Source organism: Chionomys nivalis, chromosome 10 (genome assembly GCF_950005125.1).
Source record: "Chionomys nivalis chromosome 10, mChiNiv1.1, whole genome shotgun sequence".
NCBI classification, from domain to species: domain Eukaryota; kingdom Metazoa; phylum Chordata; class Mammalia; order Rodentia; family Cricetidae; genus Chionomys; species Chionomys nivalis.
The window spans coordinates 24,601,158-24,615,350 of NC_080095.1; the positions used below are offsets into that span (position 1 = coordinate 24,601,158).

Genomic DNA, 14,193 nt, shown 5'->3' on the forward strand with positions numbered 1-14,193 from the left:
GTGGGAACTGGCCTGTGGGTAGGGCACAGCAGACAGGGTGTGGACTGTGGGTGGGGTGGTGACATCTGTTAGGGGCCTCAGTGCCAGGCGGTAAGAGAAGCTGCACGCAGGCATGATGGGGCAGGACAGTGAGGTGAGTCACGCTTCTGAAGTGGAAGGTCATTGGCACGAGGTGGACATGTAGGGCAGCAGGGAGACCATCTAGAGACCTTGTCTGCTGGCCCACAGTACACAGGTATGTGCCTTTTGCATATGTTACTCCCAATGCCTGGCAGGCATTCCTCCCTCTCCTTTCTTTACTTCTACTTGGAATAAGATATTCCTGTTTTTGCCATTTCTTCTGCACAGGGCCCTGGCTCTTGGCATTGCTGTGTTGGCTGCTGTGACCCCCGTGTCGGGCTTGAGGGATTATTGCAGATGTTTGGGGCCTGTTGCCATGACTCCCAGCTGCAGAGCCTGGCAGGGCATGAGCACTGGGAAGGAGGGAGGTGGGGGGCATGTGCCTGCCTGCTGTGAGCTGACTCTGGAGCATGACTCTGGGCAGTGGGGTCCTCTGAGGCCTCCGTGTCAATCTCACCTCTTCCATCCGTGCCACAGTCGTGCGATGCAACTGATTTCTCTCTCATTAGCAGATGCAGAAGCCTTTGGAGGTTGGGTGGTATTCGCTAGATTTTTTTTTTTTTTTTTCCTTTTTCAAGATACGGTTTCTCTCTGTAACCATCCTAACTGTCCTGGAACTTGCTCTTGTAGACCAGGCTGGCCTCGAAGTCACAGAGATCCGCCTGCCTCTGCCTCCCAAGTGCTGGGATTAAAGGCGCGCGCCACCACCGCCCAGCCTATTCTGTGGATTTTTGTCGTGTCATTTTTCCCATGCACCAGCCTCCTCTCCTGACTGCAGGTATCTAGAGCCTGCTTGGTTGGATTCCTCTCTGCACAGGACACTCACCTCTTACCAGACAGTCTTTTGCTCTGAGAGCCAACCACCTCTTTTGTGGCTTAGTAGACATCTGCTTTCTCATCCCTTTTGTTTCTTTGAAGGTTCCTTTTGCTTGGAAAGTCAGCCTTGTGCTGAGGGACAACCAAGGGGACCCAGACTTATCCTAATTCTGGACCTTGGATGCTGCAGGGCCTGTCCAGGCTATCTTTTCCCCAATGTTTGAGGCCGGTCACACCTTAGGGAGTGTCTTCTGTGCCCTTGATAGCCTCAGTCAGGGCTATTCCTCAGGTGTGGAGGACTCTTCCCCCTTGTGAATCCAGGCTCCAAGAGAGGATTTTAGCCAGGCTTGGGGCAGGGATGGGCTGAGGGACCAGAGCCAGCTCTGTCCTGAACGCTTCTTCTCCCAAATGTCCCAGAGGTCTCCTAGCAGACCTGAGCTCCGTACAGCCAGGTGTACAGCCCCATACAGACCACGGTACATGGCTGAGTTTGAGAGATAGTGCTGAATTTAGATCACGGCTGTGCTCTCTGCTTGCTCCCAGCCTTGGGCAAGCGTGTTAATGACTCTGAACTTGGCACTTGAGTGTGTGTTGGTCCCATGCAGCGGGGAGGCTATGGGAGTGTTCAGTGTATGAGCAACGCCTGGTACTCACAGCACCTCCTTCACCTCGTCATCATCCCCTCCTCCCCGTCCCTTCTCTCCTGTGGTTTCAGGGAGCAGGCTGAGTGGGGATGAGACAGCCCAGGTACTGCAGGTGTTAGCCTAGCATTTGGGTCCATGCCCAGGCCTTCGGAATCCTCTGGAAACTGGAGAGTCTCAGACAGCAGATCAAGTTACTACTTTTTGATTTGAGTTGCTCAGTGCATTTGGGATGGGGACTGGGGCCGGGTCCCTACACCCCCAGAAGAAGCCTGACTGGCCCCTGCAGGGCCCTGGTGTGCCTGGTGCCAGCACAGTTTTAGGCTCCAACTGGCTCCACGTTCGGAGAATCTGTTACTGCACACAGCGCTTGGCAGAGTCCAGGGTGGGACCTGCCTCAGAGCCAGGAGTTGGGTGTGGCTGGCCTGGGCATCTTTCCTTGACCTCAGTGTGACCCTGGAGCCAGGATTGTTAGCCTTCTTCCAAATTCATAGCCCAGGTCTGAGGCCTGGGTTCTTAGGTCTCCAGGGTCCCCTTTCCAGGCCTGCTTGTTCTCATCAGGGACCCTGGAAATGCTCATTGACCCCGTGGGTACCGTGTGAACCTGAGTGCCGGTTTCTTCTTCCCTTGGCCATCTAGATTCCCTTTGAATTTGTGGGCAGGTTTTCCTCCGTCTCCCCACCCTGGGCACTTCAAGGAAGTGTCTGGGTGTCATAGGGAGGTAAAGCCACTGAACGAAGAAACCTTGGTGCTGTAGCCAATACAACAAGGTGCCTAGCAGAGATGGCCACGTCCTCCTGTTCAGAGGGCAGGGTGTCATCACGGGGGCGGGGGCGAGGGGATCCTGAGGCGGGGAAATTGCCCTGGATTAGCTGGGTGAACCCAGGGCAGTGACCAAGGTCCTGATAAGAGGAAGGAGTGCCAAAGAGAGGAGATGAGGCAGTACAGTGGAGGCCAGTCAGTGATGTGGCTGGGAGCCAAAGAGTGACAGTTTCCAGAACCAGAGAGGACAGGCCAGGGTCGAGTCCTCCCATCCTGGGAAGGGAGAACAGGCTGACCCACATCATGGAAGGTTCCATGGGTTCAGTTATTTGCTGTGTGGATGGAATGCTGTGCTCGTCCACACTGCCCATCTCAGGCTCCGGGGTGACACTGCAGCCCCAGAAAGCGGTTTCGGGTCAAGGTCACAGCTCTCTGTGGCCAGACGGGTATCAGAGCCAGCCTTCTTGGCTCTCTACCTTACCACAGGCCAGTGCTCCTTGGGATTTGCCATCCCGAGGTGCCTTAGGTTTGGCAGTATTTAGACAATTCTCTGAGATGGGGACAGGGCCTGCTCTGGCCCTTGTTTGATGTAAACCCTCAAGTGCCTCCTGCTGGTGAGGCTAGTGAGGATGTTGGCTCAGCTCGGGCCCACAGGGCGCACACAGCAGCTCATGGTTTGTACTCCCCCACCTTTCTCGTGGCAAGGCCTGTGGCTTAGGTGTTCCTCTGGGCCAGGGTTCCACAGAGAAACCCAGCACATGACGGTGACAGTTGGGTGACGAAAACCTGTGTCCAAGAGAAGCCCCTCTCCCCAATGTCTGTGGCTTCAGGATCCCCTCTGGTGGTCCCGAGACTAGGGGCCAGGTTGAGGGGTGTATGGTTGCTCAGGAGGCAGTTGGGTATGGGCGCGCAGCCTTTCTGAGCGTCAGTGCCTTAATGCATGCTACGTCCAAGCAGCACTGCTGTGTAACAGCACAGCAGGTGTATCCTGAAGGCTGCTGTTAGGAAAGTGTGGGCCGACGTCTCCCTTTTAGAGCCCCTGCAGGCCGAGACCAGGCCGAGATTCTTGCATTCTTGGGACTCAGAATTCTGCATCCAGGGAGCAGACTGCACTGCAAGCCTCAGTAAGGTCGACTGGTAGCCAGGTTGGAGGAGGCCTGTGGGTAGCTCTTCTTAGAGTCTGTCTCTCCTACTTGAGGGCCCAAAAGATTTCATTCAGATTTTCTTTACTCTAAAGAGGTCTGTCAGAGCTTTGAAGGGTCAGGGTCAGGTCTGATACCTTCGTGGCTCACCCCAGCCCCATTCTGATTCTGCTCTGGAAACTGAAGGGTGGGTTGCACGGGCACTGTAGCCCCAGATGCCTCCTTTTCCTGAAAGAGCAACAAGGGTGAGTCACTTGCTCTGCCAGTGTGGGTTCACCAGGAAGAGCCACTTCCGGGGCCCTGGCTTGTTCAAGGTCCGAGGGGTTGATGAGTCAGGTTGCTTGTCTGTACTGAGAGAAAATAACACCTGGGCCTGCCTGCCTCCCTTGGGTGGGGCACCTAGTGTGGGCAGGGTCTTCAGGATGCTGACTTTCCAATTAAGGGAAGGAACCCTCCTACCCCCCCCATCCCATAAATTAAAAAGGACATATGGCAGGTTTCAGTTTATCTGGTTCGTCTCTGGTGCTGTCCAAACAATTCATATGTTTGTACTGGCTTTAAAATTCTGTTCATATGTTGTCTTTATATCGGGCCATTTCAGTTCCTGGCACTGTTAATAGGAGGAAAATCCAAATCGCAGAGCAGTCGGCAAGGAAACCGGGATTCCAGCGAGGGAACAGGCAGGCAGGTGGCTCCAGGCTGAGCCTGGTACTAGTCTGGGAGGTGGGTGCGAAAGCAGCCTCGAACTTGCTGGGCAGGGGCTGTGGGCATGGAAGGCCAAAATTAAGATCAGCCTCTGGGTCCAGGGCCTCACCGCCTGCAGCCGTTGAGCCACTGGTAGCGTCAGCTGGCACCGTGGCTGAAGAGCAGATGTGGGCCAGGCTGGGTGCCTTAGAGAAGGGGCCCTCTGGGGAGGGGTGAGAGAAGGATCTGGTGTTACTGGCTGCTCAGCACCTTGCAGGCTGCATTCTCACATGCGCGTGGCCAGGACTTATTAATATTTGGGGGTGTGGAGATAGGGCATACCCCTGCTCCCTGAAGAGCAGGTGTCAGTCTGGACAGGCTAGGTCAGGCTGCAGGGACGGGCATTCAAGAGGGCAGAAACGTCAAAGGTCTGGCTCAAACTCGTACAGAGTCCACTGTGGATATGCCTACTCCATGTTCCCTCGGCAGTGGTTCAGTGCTGTGTCCCTTAAGCCACTGTGGTCTCTCTAGACACTGTGGTTACTTTAGACCAGGTAATTCTGTCCTGTCCATTGCAGAGCCCTGTCCTCCAGATGCCTGGGACATACTTCCAGTTGGCAGTGTCCCCTGCTCTCGTGGATGGGGTTGGGGTAGGCCGGTCTCAGAGTCATAGTCTTCCTGCCTCAGCCTTCCGCGTGCTGGCTGTGGGTCCTCCTGGTGATTAGCCTCTTCCCAGACTGGGACCTTCTCACTCTTTATGTTCTCAGGTCAGGAGGACTAGTTGGAGGGTCTGGTAGTCACAACAGAATGCTGTTTCCTGAAGTACATGCCAATTCAGTTCACGTTTCGTTAGCCAAGGCAAGTACTGTGGGCGTGGCTGAGCAAGATGGGCATGAGGGATAGGTCGTTGTGGCACTTAGGCGTCCAAGTCACCATCCTGAACCTAGAGCTGTTCCTCTCCAAAGGAGGGGCCATCCTTCTTCTCTGCAAGCCATTAATTCCTATTCCTTCAGGGCGCACTCTCCCTGGAGTTCTGGGGAGGGGCCCTCCCATCATTGGTGTTCAGCCGGAAGACAAGATTATGAGTTTGAGTAGACCTCTGCCCCAAACTTACTAGTGCAGATTTTATCAAGAAAACTAAAATTGCCCCTAGGCACAGGCTTTTTAATAACATTTAAATTATTAAACTTTTTAACTCTTATTATTCCTTTTCCCGTATTGTTGAAAGTAATGAATTTGCTCATGACAAAAAACGAGGACGTGGCTCTAGGTCATCCGCTGCTGTGCAGTTGTGGTCCCCCCGCCCCCACTGAACACTGTAGCCTGGGCCCCTCTGACCTGCCTTCCGAGGACCCAGATGTTGACACTGTCCTACAATCTCAGTGTCTAATGTGACCATCATGTGACCCCACCATGGAAGGACTTGGGAGACCACCTGATGTTCCATCTGCCCTCTGTCAAGGATGCAGTGAAGGAGAAGTCTGCCTCCTCTCTAGCCCCTCCTCCCAGCTGCCCTTGCCCTGAAGCCTCGCTGAGATCATTTTCTTGTGGTACTTAGGATTCATTCTGTGTGCACAAGTACCCATTCTCCTGGACATTGCTCTGCACAGAGCTGTGTGAGGCACCTGGGGTTTCTGCTCCTCAAGGCTCTCCTGTGGCCTTGGAGTTGTCCCTGCAAGGTCCTGCCTGCCTGGTCCTCTGTGCTGCCTTGTGCTGTTTCTTCAGTGGCCTGTGGCTTCTTGGTGGCACGTCTCCTTTCACGTAGTCTGCTCTGGTCTTCTGCACTCACGGACGGTTTGACAGCTGGCGTCCTGGAGCCCGCAGCATTCATACGCCTGTGTCTGGGTGACGCGGTGGGATGGAGGAGTGACTCCACAGCCAGATCCCTAGTTTCTCTCCCCTCCCCTGACTTTCATAGTCCTCTCTTCTCCCGCTCTTTGGGGTCATGATTTCCTTTCTGAACTTTCTGGTTGCAGCAGGATTTCAGAGTCTACACCTTGGGACTTCCTGATGAAGAATTGAATCGAGCCTGACAGGTTGTGTCCCTTGAGGTGAAACTAGGAGAAATGGCTCCTATGAATCTCCCTGCCCCGCCTCTTCCCTAGTCCACAGAGGGCTTAGGGGCTCAAGGTCTGTTGTCCAGTTGTGTCGCACCAGTTTGGGAACATTCCCTGAGCCTCTGAGCATCATCCTGTCCCAACTTCAAGTAAAGGGGTAATCCGGGCCCCCTCCTTGTGGGCCTGCATGTTGCCAGTGAACAGTGAAGGGCCTGTGGTGTGTGTGCGTGTGTGTGTGTGAGCGCGTGCGTGCGTGCATGTGTGTGTGCGCGCGTGCACTTGTGTCCTGAGGGGACACTCTAGCAGTGCCCAAGTCCCCATTTGTCTTCCCCCTTTTGTTGTCCTCCTTCCTAGAGCTCTGAGCTGGATGACCTGCTGGGGCTCTTAGAGGAGCTTGGCCCCTTTGTAAGATCTCAGTCAACCAGACGTTCTCAGTTGCTTTCTTGTGGTGTGCATCCCATCTGTTTTAAAGTTAGAGACCTCCCCATCTCTTTGAAAGGATTGGGGTGATGTAAAATGAGGCCCGATGGGAAGTGACTACAGATGTCTTAGCAGGTAAGAACCACATGTTGAGATCATCTGGATATGAGCAGATTTCCCCATGGGAATCTTGACCATAGGGAGACTAAAGGCCATGGAGAAACCGGTCCTACCAGGTGTAGGTGATGTGTGCCCATGTCGTCTGCCTTTCCCATCAGGTCCATGTTTTGTTGAGATTTGAGAGCCCACCTTGAGCAGCTTTAGGTTGTGTGACCTGGGCCAGGTTCCCTCGCTCAGGACAGTAGCTATAGTTTTCTTCTCTCTCCAGTTGTGGTGGAAGGATCTGGGAAGGAGACGTGCGGATGATCCAGGTTCTCAGATTGCTGAGCCTCCTCCTGATGCGGTGTGTCCCCTTGCTGTGGGCACGGGTGGCCGCTTCAGTCCCTGCGGGCCTGGTTTGACTCTTTGTTCCTGAGCGACAGCAGGGGCTAAGGGCTGCCATGTATCTGGCCTGTGCCTTGTGCGGTCACGGGAGCAGGTGACGCTGGCTGTCATTCCTTCAGCAAGTACAGGGAGATGGAATGAGAACCCCAGTGCTATCAACCATAGCATTCTCTCATTGGGTTCTTTGGAGCCAGCTTCTGTTGGAGCCTAGGGCTGAAGGAAAGGTTAGCCACATGTTTCCTCTGGCTGACCCAGATGGTTACAGTGGTCCTTAGCCCTGCTGTCTGCTGGTTCCTCTGTTGGACCTCAGGAAGCATTTGCTAAGCAACTGGCGAACATGTAAGAAGTGAGGACGAGAGCCGGGCGGTGGTGGCGCACGCCTTTAATCCCAGCACTCGGGAGGCAGAGGCAGGCGGATCTCTGTGAGTTCGAGACCAGCTTGGTCTACAAGAGCTAGTTCCAGGACAGGCTCCAAAACCACAGAGAAACCCTGTCTCGAAAAACCAAAAAAAAAAAAAAAAAAAAAAAGAAGAAGTGAGGACCTCAAATGAGGGAGATCCTGCCTGTTTCCTGAGGCTGCTAGTACCCAGGCTGGATGTGGCATTTATTGTGCCAGGGCTGGGAGCTAAGCTGCTTTTCCATATTTATAGCTCTACTGGACAGCAGCCCTTTATGGGCAGCTGTTGGTGGGTGGGCACCAGAACTTGGCCAGGGGCACAGTTTTTAATTTTACTCAGTCCCTGTTTCAAGGAGTCTAGGTGAATGAACCGTAGGTCCCCAGTCTTGCCTGGACCCCAGCCTTCTCTGAGCCCTTTCCTTGGTAAAATACACACATGGACCGCTTCAGTCCCTGCAGGCCTGGTTTGACTCTTTCTTCCTGAGCGACAGCAGAGGCTAAGGGCTGGAAGAATGGGAATCCAGGTTCATGGGTGTGTTGTGTGAGTGTGTGGGGGAGGACTCGCGTGAGCTGAGTCCTGAAGGTTGGGGATGGCAAGTGCACACTCTGGAGAGGGATAAGACAGCCCTGTGCGCCAGACCTCAGGGAGGCGGAGGCCTAGCTGGGCTTGCAGCAGGAAATGCGAGTAGGAAATGAAGGAAGGTGGGTAGTCAGCAGGGAGCCTTAGTGTGGCACGCTCTGGAAAGATGTACACATAACCCGTGCGCTCAGATGGGGCGAGGGAGATGAGTGTGATGGATAGTTGGCCGTGGGACTATGTGGGAAGGTGGTGGAGAAAGATGGAGGACGCAAAGCCCAGGCTAATTCCACGGTGAGAGAAAACATATTTGTCTTCCCGAGTCTGGCTTATTTCATTTAGCACAGTGATCCTTAGTTCCATCCGCTTCCCTGCAAACGCCATACTCGCTTTCCTCTTTACGGCAGGATAAAACTCCACGGATGTGTCTCTTCATGCGCTCCTCTATTGGCAGAGCTGCAGTCTGGTCCCATACCCTGCCTTGTGTGTGAATGCGCAGCAGTAAACATGGGCATGCGGGAATGTCTGGTGTACTGACAGAATTGAGGGTAGATGAGGGGAGGAGGAGGGGAAAGTGCAGTCTCCATTTACAGGTGGTGAGGGCAGTCGGATATGCGTGACATGGAAGCAGGAGGGTGGGGAGAAAGGTGACCAGCAAGGGGCCGGCATGAAGAAGGAGTAAGAACAAAGGATAGTGATGTATATATATTAAATGTCCTGGTGAAGCCTGTTTCTTTGTATGTTAAGAATTAGTAATAAACCAGGTGGCAGTGATGCACGCCTTGAATCCCAGCACTTGGGAGGCAGAGGCAGGCGGATCTCTGTGTTTGCGACCAGCCTGGTCTTTTGAATGAATTCTAGGACAGGCTCCAGAGCTACACAGAGATACCCTGTCTCGAAAAACTTTAAAAGAAAAAAAAAAAAAAGGCTGGTGTGGCGGTGCACGCCTTTAATTCCAGCACTTGGGAATCAGCGACAGGTGGATTGCTGTGAGTTAAAGACCAGTTTGGTCTCCATAGCAAGTTCTAGAGCTGCACAGTGAGTTCCTGTCTGAAAAACAAAACAAATAAACTCAAACTGAGAAAAATCTTGGAGTTTTGTCAGGTAGTGTAAGCACCCCTCCCCCAACCAAGTTAAGGGTGAGAGGGATATGGGTTTGCTAGAGACCAAGGATGGTAGGAGGGGCTGGATGTGGTGGCCAGGAGTGGAGAAACGCAAGTGGGAAAGTGGCTAGCTGGTGATAGTCAGGCCTGTGGCCCAGAACAAGGCCGTTGGATCATGGTGAATGTTTTGGGGTTCTATCTGTGATAGTTGAGGCAAACAGGGGAGTCTTGGGGCTGTCCAGGCCAGAGGTCTTATTGCTGAAGACTCAGCCTGGCTCAGAGTTAGAGGGCTCGGGAGACTGATAGTTGTTGCCAGCTCTACAGAATTCCATCCCAGTTTCCCTGGGAATCAACTGTCTCTTCTAGGTTGTGAAGAGAACTGGGGGCTCAGGGCTCAGTAATCTTGCCTTCGAAAGGAGGTCCTTCTCAGGCTGCTGGCCGGAGAGGCCTGAGTGTTGCGTGTGCCGCTCTCTCGGTCAGTCCCGCTCTCGCTCTTGGCTGGCTGTGGGGGTGGTCTGGCGAGGATGCTTCTGCTGGCCGCAGTAACACCTGTCTTCTTTGTTTTTTCTGCAGGAAGCGAGGGATAGAGGTCGTGCAGGTGAGTACAGATTGCATCTCCACATTTCTTCTGTATGGTGACCTCAGCACGCTTAACCTGTCTTCGTGAGAGTTTGGGCGGTCGGGTGGTCGGCCGTTTTTATGGGTGCCTGGATTGTGACATCCCGTGGAGATCTGACAGCTCCTGTCCCCAGCTGGGTCCAGACTCAGGCTGGTGGCTGCCGGCGTTTGGAGAGTTTACAGTGTGAGGAATAGGCAGGGCTGGGAGTCCTGGGGATCATGGCACTTGGGTTGGCGTTAGGAAAGGTGAGGGGACAGTAATGACTGGCTGTGTGTTCTGCCATCCTGTCCTCTGCTCAGTCTTGGGCTCCTTGGCTGGAGAAGGAAGAAGGCTGGATGGGGGAGAATGAGCGATGGGAAGGGAAAGAGAGTACGGACAAATGAAGGAGGGCCAGAGAAGAAAGAATGGTGGGATGGCCCTGAAGTGGCTATCCAGACGCCACTGCAGCCGCCTCAGGAAGGTCGACAGGTTTGATCTCTCTGAGAGAGCTTGGGCATGGGATTACCTGTTGATATTCTGGTAAAAGACCTTGGCCCTTACGGTTATGTCTTTCCAGGATGGTAGAGTGGTGTTTACCTCCATGTAAGCCCAGAAATACAGACCCACAGTGAAGGGCAGGTTATGCCAGGTGCACCAAGCTTTGCCTGGTTCCCCGTTTCACCTTCATCGTCCCTGTCCAAGATGAACCGACTGACCTGGTTTCAGGCTGTCCGCCCTCCCGTTTGCTTTGACAGCTGTATCTGCCTGCCCTGCAGAGAGCGGGTCACCCAGGATTGGGACCTGAGCAAGGCTGATGGCAGACATCTAAAGGAAGCTTCGAGAAAGCCTGCTGAAGAGTACTTAGAGCCCTTGTTTGTTCAATTTCAGGAGGCCCCTGCTCAGCAGCTGTAGGAAAGGGTTTCCTTATCCAGACAGGCCTTTCCCTGGCGTGCCTGAGATCTCTATACTCTGGCTGTGGGTGGAGTGGGAGCCTGGAGCCATGATTTAGCCAGTGCCAGGCAAAGGGCTCTGAAAGCTTTCAAGATGCGTCTGTTGTTCATTTGGGTGATGATTTGAGGGGAGGAGTGGTGGCTGGGGACAGAGTGAAGCCAAACCGGGTACTTTCTACTCTGGCTTCTCAAAGTCCAAGGCGAAGCCTCTCCCCAAACCTCCTCCTGGTGTCCCGGGAGTCGCGAGAACTCTGAAACACGAACGCAACGAGGGAGACTCTGCAAGAAGCTGGAAGTCAAATACCTTGGCTGGGTTTCTTGAATCAGCTGGGCTTTTGTGCACCACATCCCAGTGTGAGGTAGGCAGGGCGCCAGTCACTGGGTTAGGTGAGAGTGAGTTAGAGGATTAGGAGGGCCATGCCCCATGCCCTCAGCATCCATCTCCTTTGTCAGGTCCTGATTTTATGGGAGGAGGTACCTCTTGTTGAGATGAGGAAACTGAGGTTCACGAGGTTGTAGCCTTTGGAGACATCAGCTGCTTGGTGGTGGAGTGAGGTTGTAGCCTTTGGAGACGTCAGCTGCTTGGTGGTGGAGTGAGGTTGAGGTTTGTCTGGTTTGCTCTGTGGTCATCTTTCTGTGTTAGTGCGTGACCGGTTTACAAGCTACTGCCCTCCTGGTGTTGCTGGTCTTTCGCTATTGTCTAAATGGATGGGACTTGGGTTCAGGACCTAAGCATGAGGAACCTGGGCAAGATCCTGCCTGTTTATCCAGGTTCCTGAAGTCATTTCTCTTCCTGTTATCTCTTGGCAACTGCAGTAGCATCAGTGATGGACGTTTATGGGGACTGTGGTGTACCCAGGAAGTGGCCCTTTGTTCTAAAGGAGCTTTGGTGTGTAACCTTTCCCAGGCGTGGGTGTGCGCACGTAGTGTGCAGCAGCGAGAACTAGCAGATTGCCTCAGCCACTCCCGCCAGGCAAGCGTCTCTGGAGATGAGGAGCAAGGCGGCCTGGGCTCAGGTTCTGGCTGTGTGGTGAGCCTGCCAGTCCACATGACGGGGCAGTCGGCTGACCTATCCCAGGATCGTGGAGGACTGAGTCAGTCCAGGTGACGGGCCTGGCACTGGGCCTGGCAGGCAGAGGCTGGTGCCCTGCAGAGCTGTGCCCAGTGTGGGCCCACAGGACACAGCCCTCCGTCCTCAAGGGAGCAGCAGGTCGTTGTAACCCCTGGCGGTAATGACTGGAGGTGGATCCATGGTGCTAGTAACAAAAGTGAAAGAGGACCCGGTGGAGCTGGCTACTGGCTGGCTCATGGGTGATGGATTTGATGATTCATCTCCCCTCCCCTTGAGTTTTAACACTTGTTCCTATAAAAACTGAAAACTGGAGATAGAATTAAAACGCTAGCAGTTGGGAAGACTCATTTGTGGTTGCGGGAAATGACTTTTTAAAAAGTCCCATCCATCTCCTCAAAGTTACACATCTAATAAAGTTTTCTTTTTATGCATATCATTTGTTTTGAGCATATGTTGGTCATGTCGATCGATTACCGATAATGAGCATATGTTGGTCTTGTCGATCAATTATATATTAATAACCGATAATGATTTAGTTAGGAGGAAACTTGTGCTGTATGTGAGAACTTTATGACCATACAGAAAGCCTTTGAAGGGGGAACAATTAAGTACATAGCTCAGCAGTGTGGTAGAAAAATACGTGAGAAACTTTCCGTATAAAATACCCTGACAGCTTAACCATCTCCAAGGGAGGAGGATTGGAAATTAGTCTTAGAAGAAAAAAGAGCAGTGTTTGGTTTCGAGCTGTCTGAGAAGGCCCTGGTTATATAACCTGGAAATAGATGATGGTGGACTGCAGATCACCAGGCTGTTTAGACCACGTTGGACCATTTAAAAGAGAAATAGTAACAGTTTTATTTTCTAATGTTAATATTTACATCGTGTTGGATATGACATCCTCTGCAAGTATTTAAACTTATGGGACATTTCAGATGTCAGCTTAAAAACGTGCCGATGGAGACAGTTTTAAACATTAATTTTGGGGTTTGGTTTGAAGGCTGTTTACATCTCAGAACCAGGTACTTCCTCAGACAGGGATGGCGACAGGCCATCGAGAGGCTCTGCAGGTCCTCCCAGGGGGACTGGTGAGCTGTCCTTGGCTGCCTGGCCTCTCCTGATCTGATTTACTGAAAGTTCTGCCACTCTAGCGCAGGAGGGGGAAGAGGCTGCCCGTGTGCCCCATGTGGGTCTCAGGAGGAGCAGGAACCTGCTTTGTGTTAGTGCGAGGCACTGGGCAGGACCCGAGGGTTGAGTACAAGGTGAGGACTGAACAGGCATTGCTCTCTGTTTGAGAGCCTGGACACCTGTGTGGGCCAGTCTACAGTAGGTGACCAGGGGCCCAGAGGGGCAGAGATATTGGGACCTTCACCCCATCTGTCAGGAAGGCTTCCAGGGAAGGAGCCTGACTGGTGGCGGTTAGTTGTATGCCCTATCTCAGTAGGGCCTGTCTGAGAGCATGGTCCAAGCCCACAGACCCATCAGGACTTGCCTACCCCCCACCCCCAGTCTGAAAGGTTCTAACATAGTCAGACAGATGCTAAACTGGCCAAGTGCTAAGTATGGAGCGGAGACAGCCTCTGGGGACGGAGGTTACTGGATTCAGGGTGGGTCTTGGGCTTCTCTGAGGGCTCATCAGAAACCCTGTGTTTCTTTGGTTCGGTCTGTGGCTAGTTCAGGAGAGGCGCTTTTCTCTGCAGGATTTCATTACCCCGAACTCAGTGGAGCAAGACCCGAGAAGACCCTGCCCACCTGCAGCTGGCGTGCTGGCAAGGCCCCTGCCCCAACATAACGGGTCTGTTAGCCTGGGCTGTTATTTTCAAATGCAAATGAGTAAGCCACAGTGTGAAAAGTACAGTAGCCAATTGTAGATTCTCCTTCCAAATTCTTGGCAGATTCAGACATTGTGAAACCTCGTCTTGGGGCAGCCACTGTTTGCCAGGCTGGCAAGTAAGTTTTCCCCAGATGGGAGCAGGGCCTCTCTCCGAGTCCCTCCTGAGCCATCACCCACTTGAGATACTTAATTTATTTTTTAAATGTGTCTGGGTGTTTTGCCTGTACCTGTGTCTGTGCGCCACATGCATACAGTGCCTGTGGAGGCCAGAAGAGGACATTGGGTATCCTGGGCCTGGAGCTGCAGATGGTTGTGAGCCACCACGTAGGTACCAGGAACTGAACTGGAGTCTTCTGGAAGAGCAATCAGCCTGCTCTCAAAGCTGACAGACATCAAACATCCAAGGGAAGGCAAGACTGAGTGAGAAGCAGAAACTAGCGGATCGTATAGCTCCGAGGGGGGCTGTGTGCTCAGGGCTGGAATAGAGCTTTGTGCTGTGCCGGAGCAGTTCAGGGGTGG

At 53.2% G+C, this 14,193-nt stretch overlaps 1 protein-coding gene across 2 annotated transcripts in view; it reads left to right on the forward strand.

Moving 5' to 3' along the window:
• Window positions 1-14,193, forward strand: part of Itpk1 (inositol-tetrakisphosphate 1-kinase) — a 137,577-nt gene that overhangs the window by 24,014 nt on the left and 99,370 nt on the right. For both annotated transcript variants that reach the window (XM_057783164.1, XM_057783165.1), the window contains exon 2: window positions 9,797-9,821. In XM_057783164.1, coding sequence (XP_057639147.1) covers window positions 9,797-9,821 — 25 coding nt within the window. The remainder of the gene's footprint in view (window positions 1-9,796; window positions 9,822-14,193) is intronic.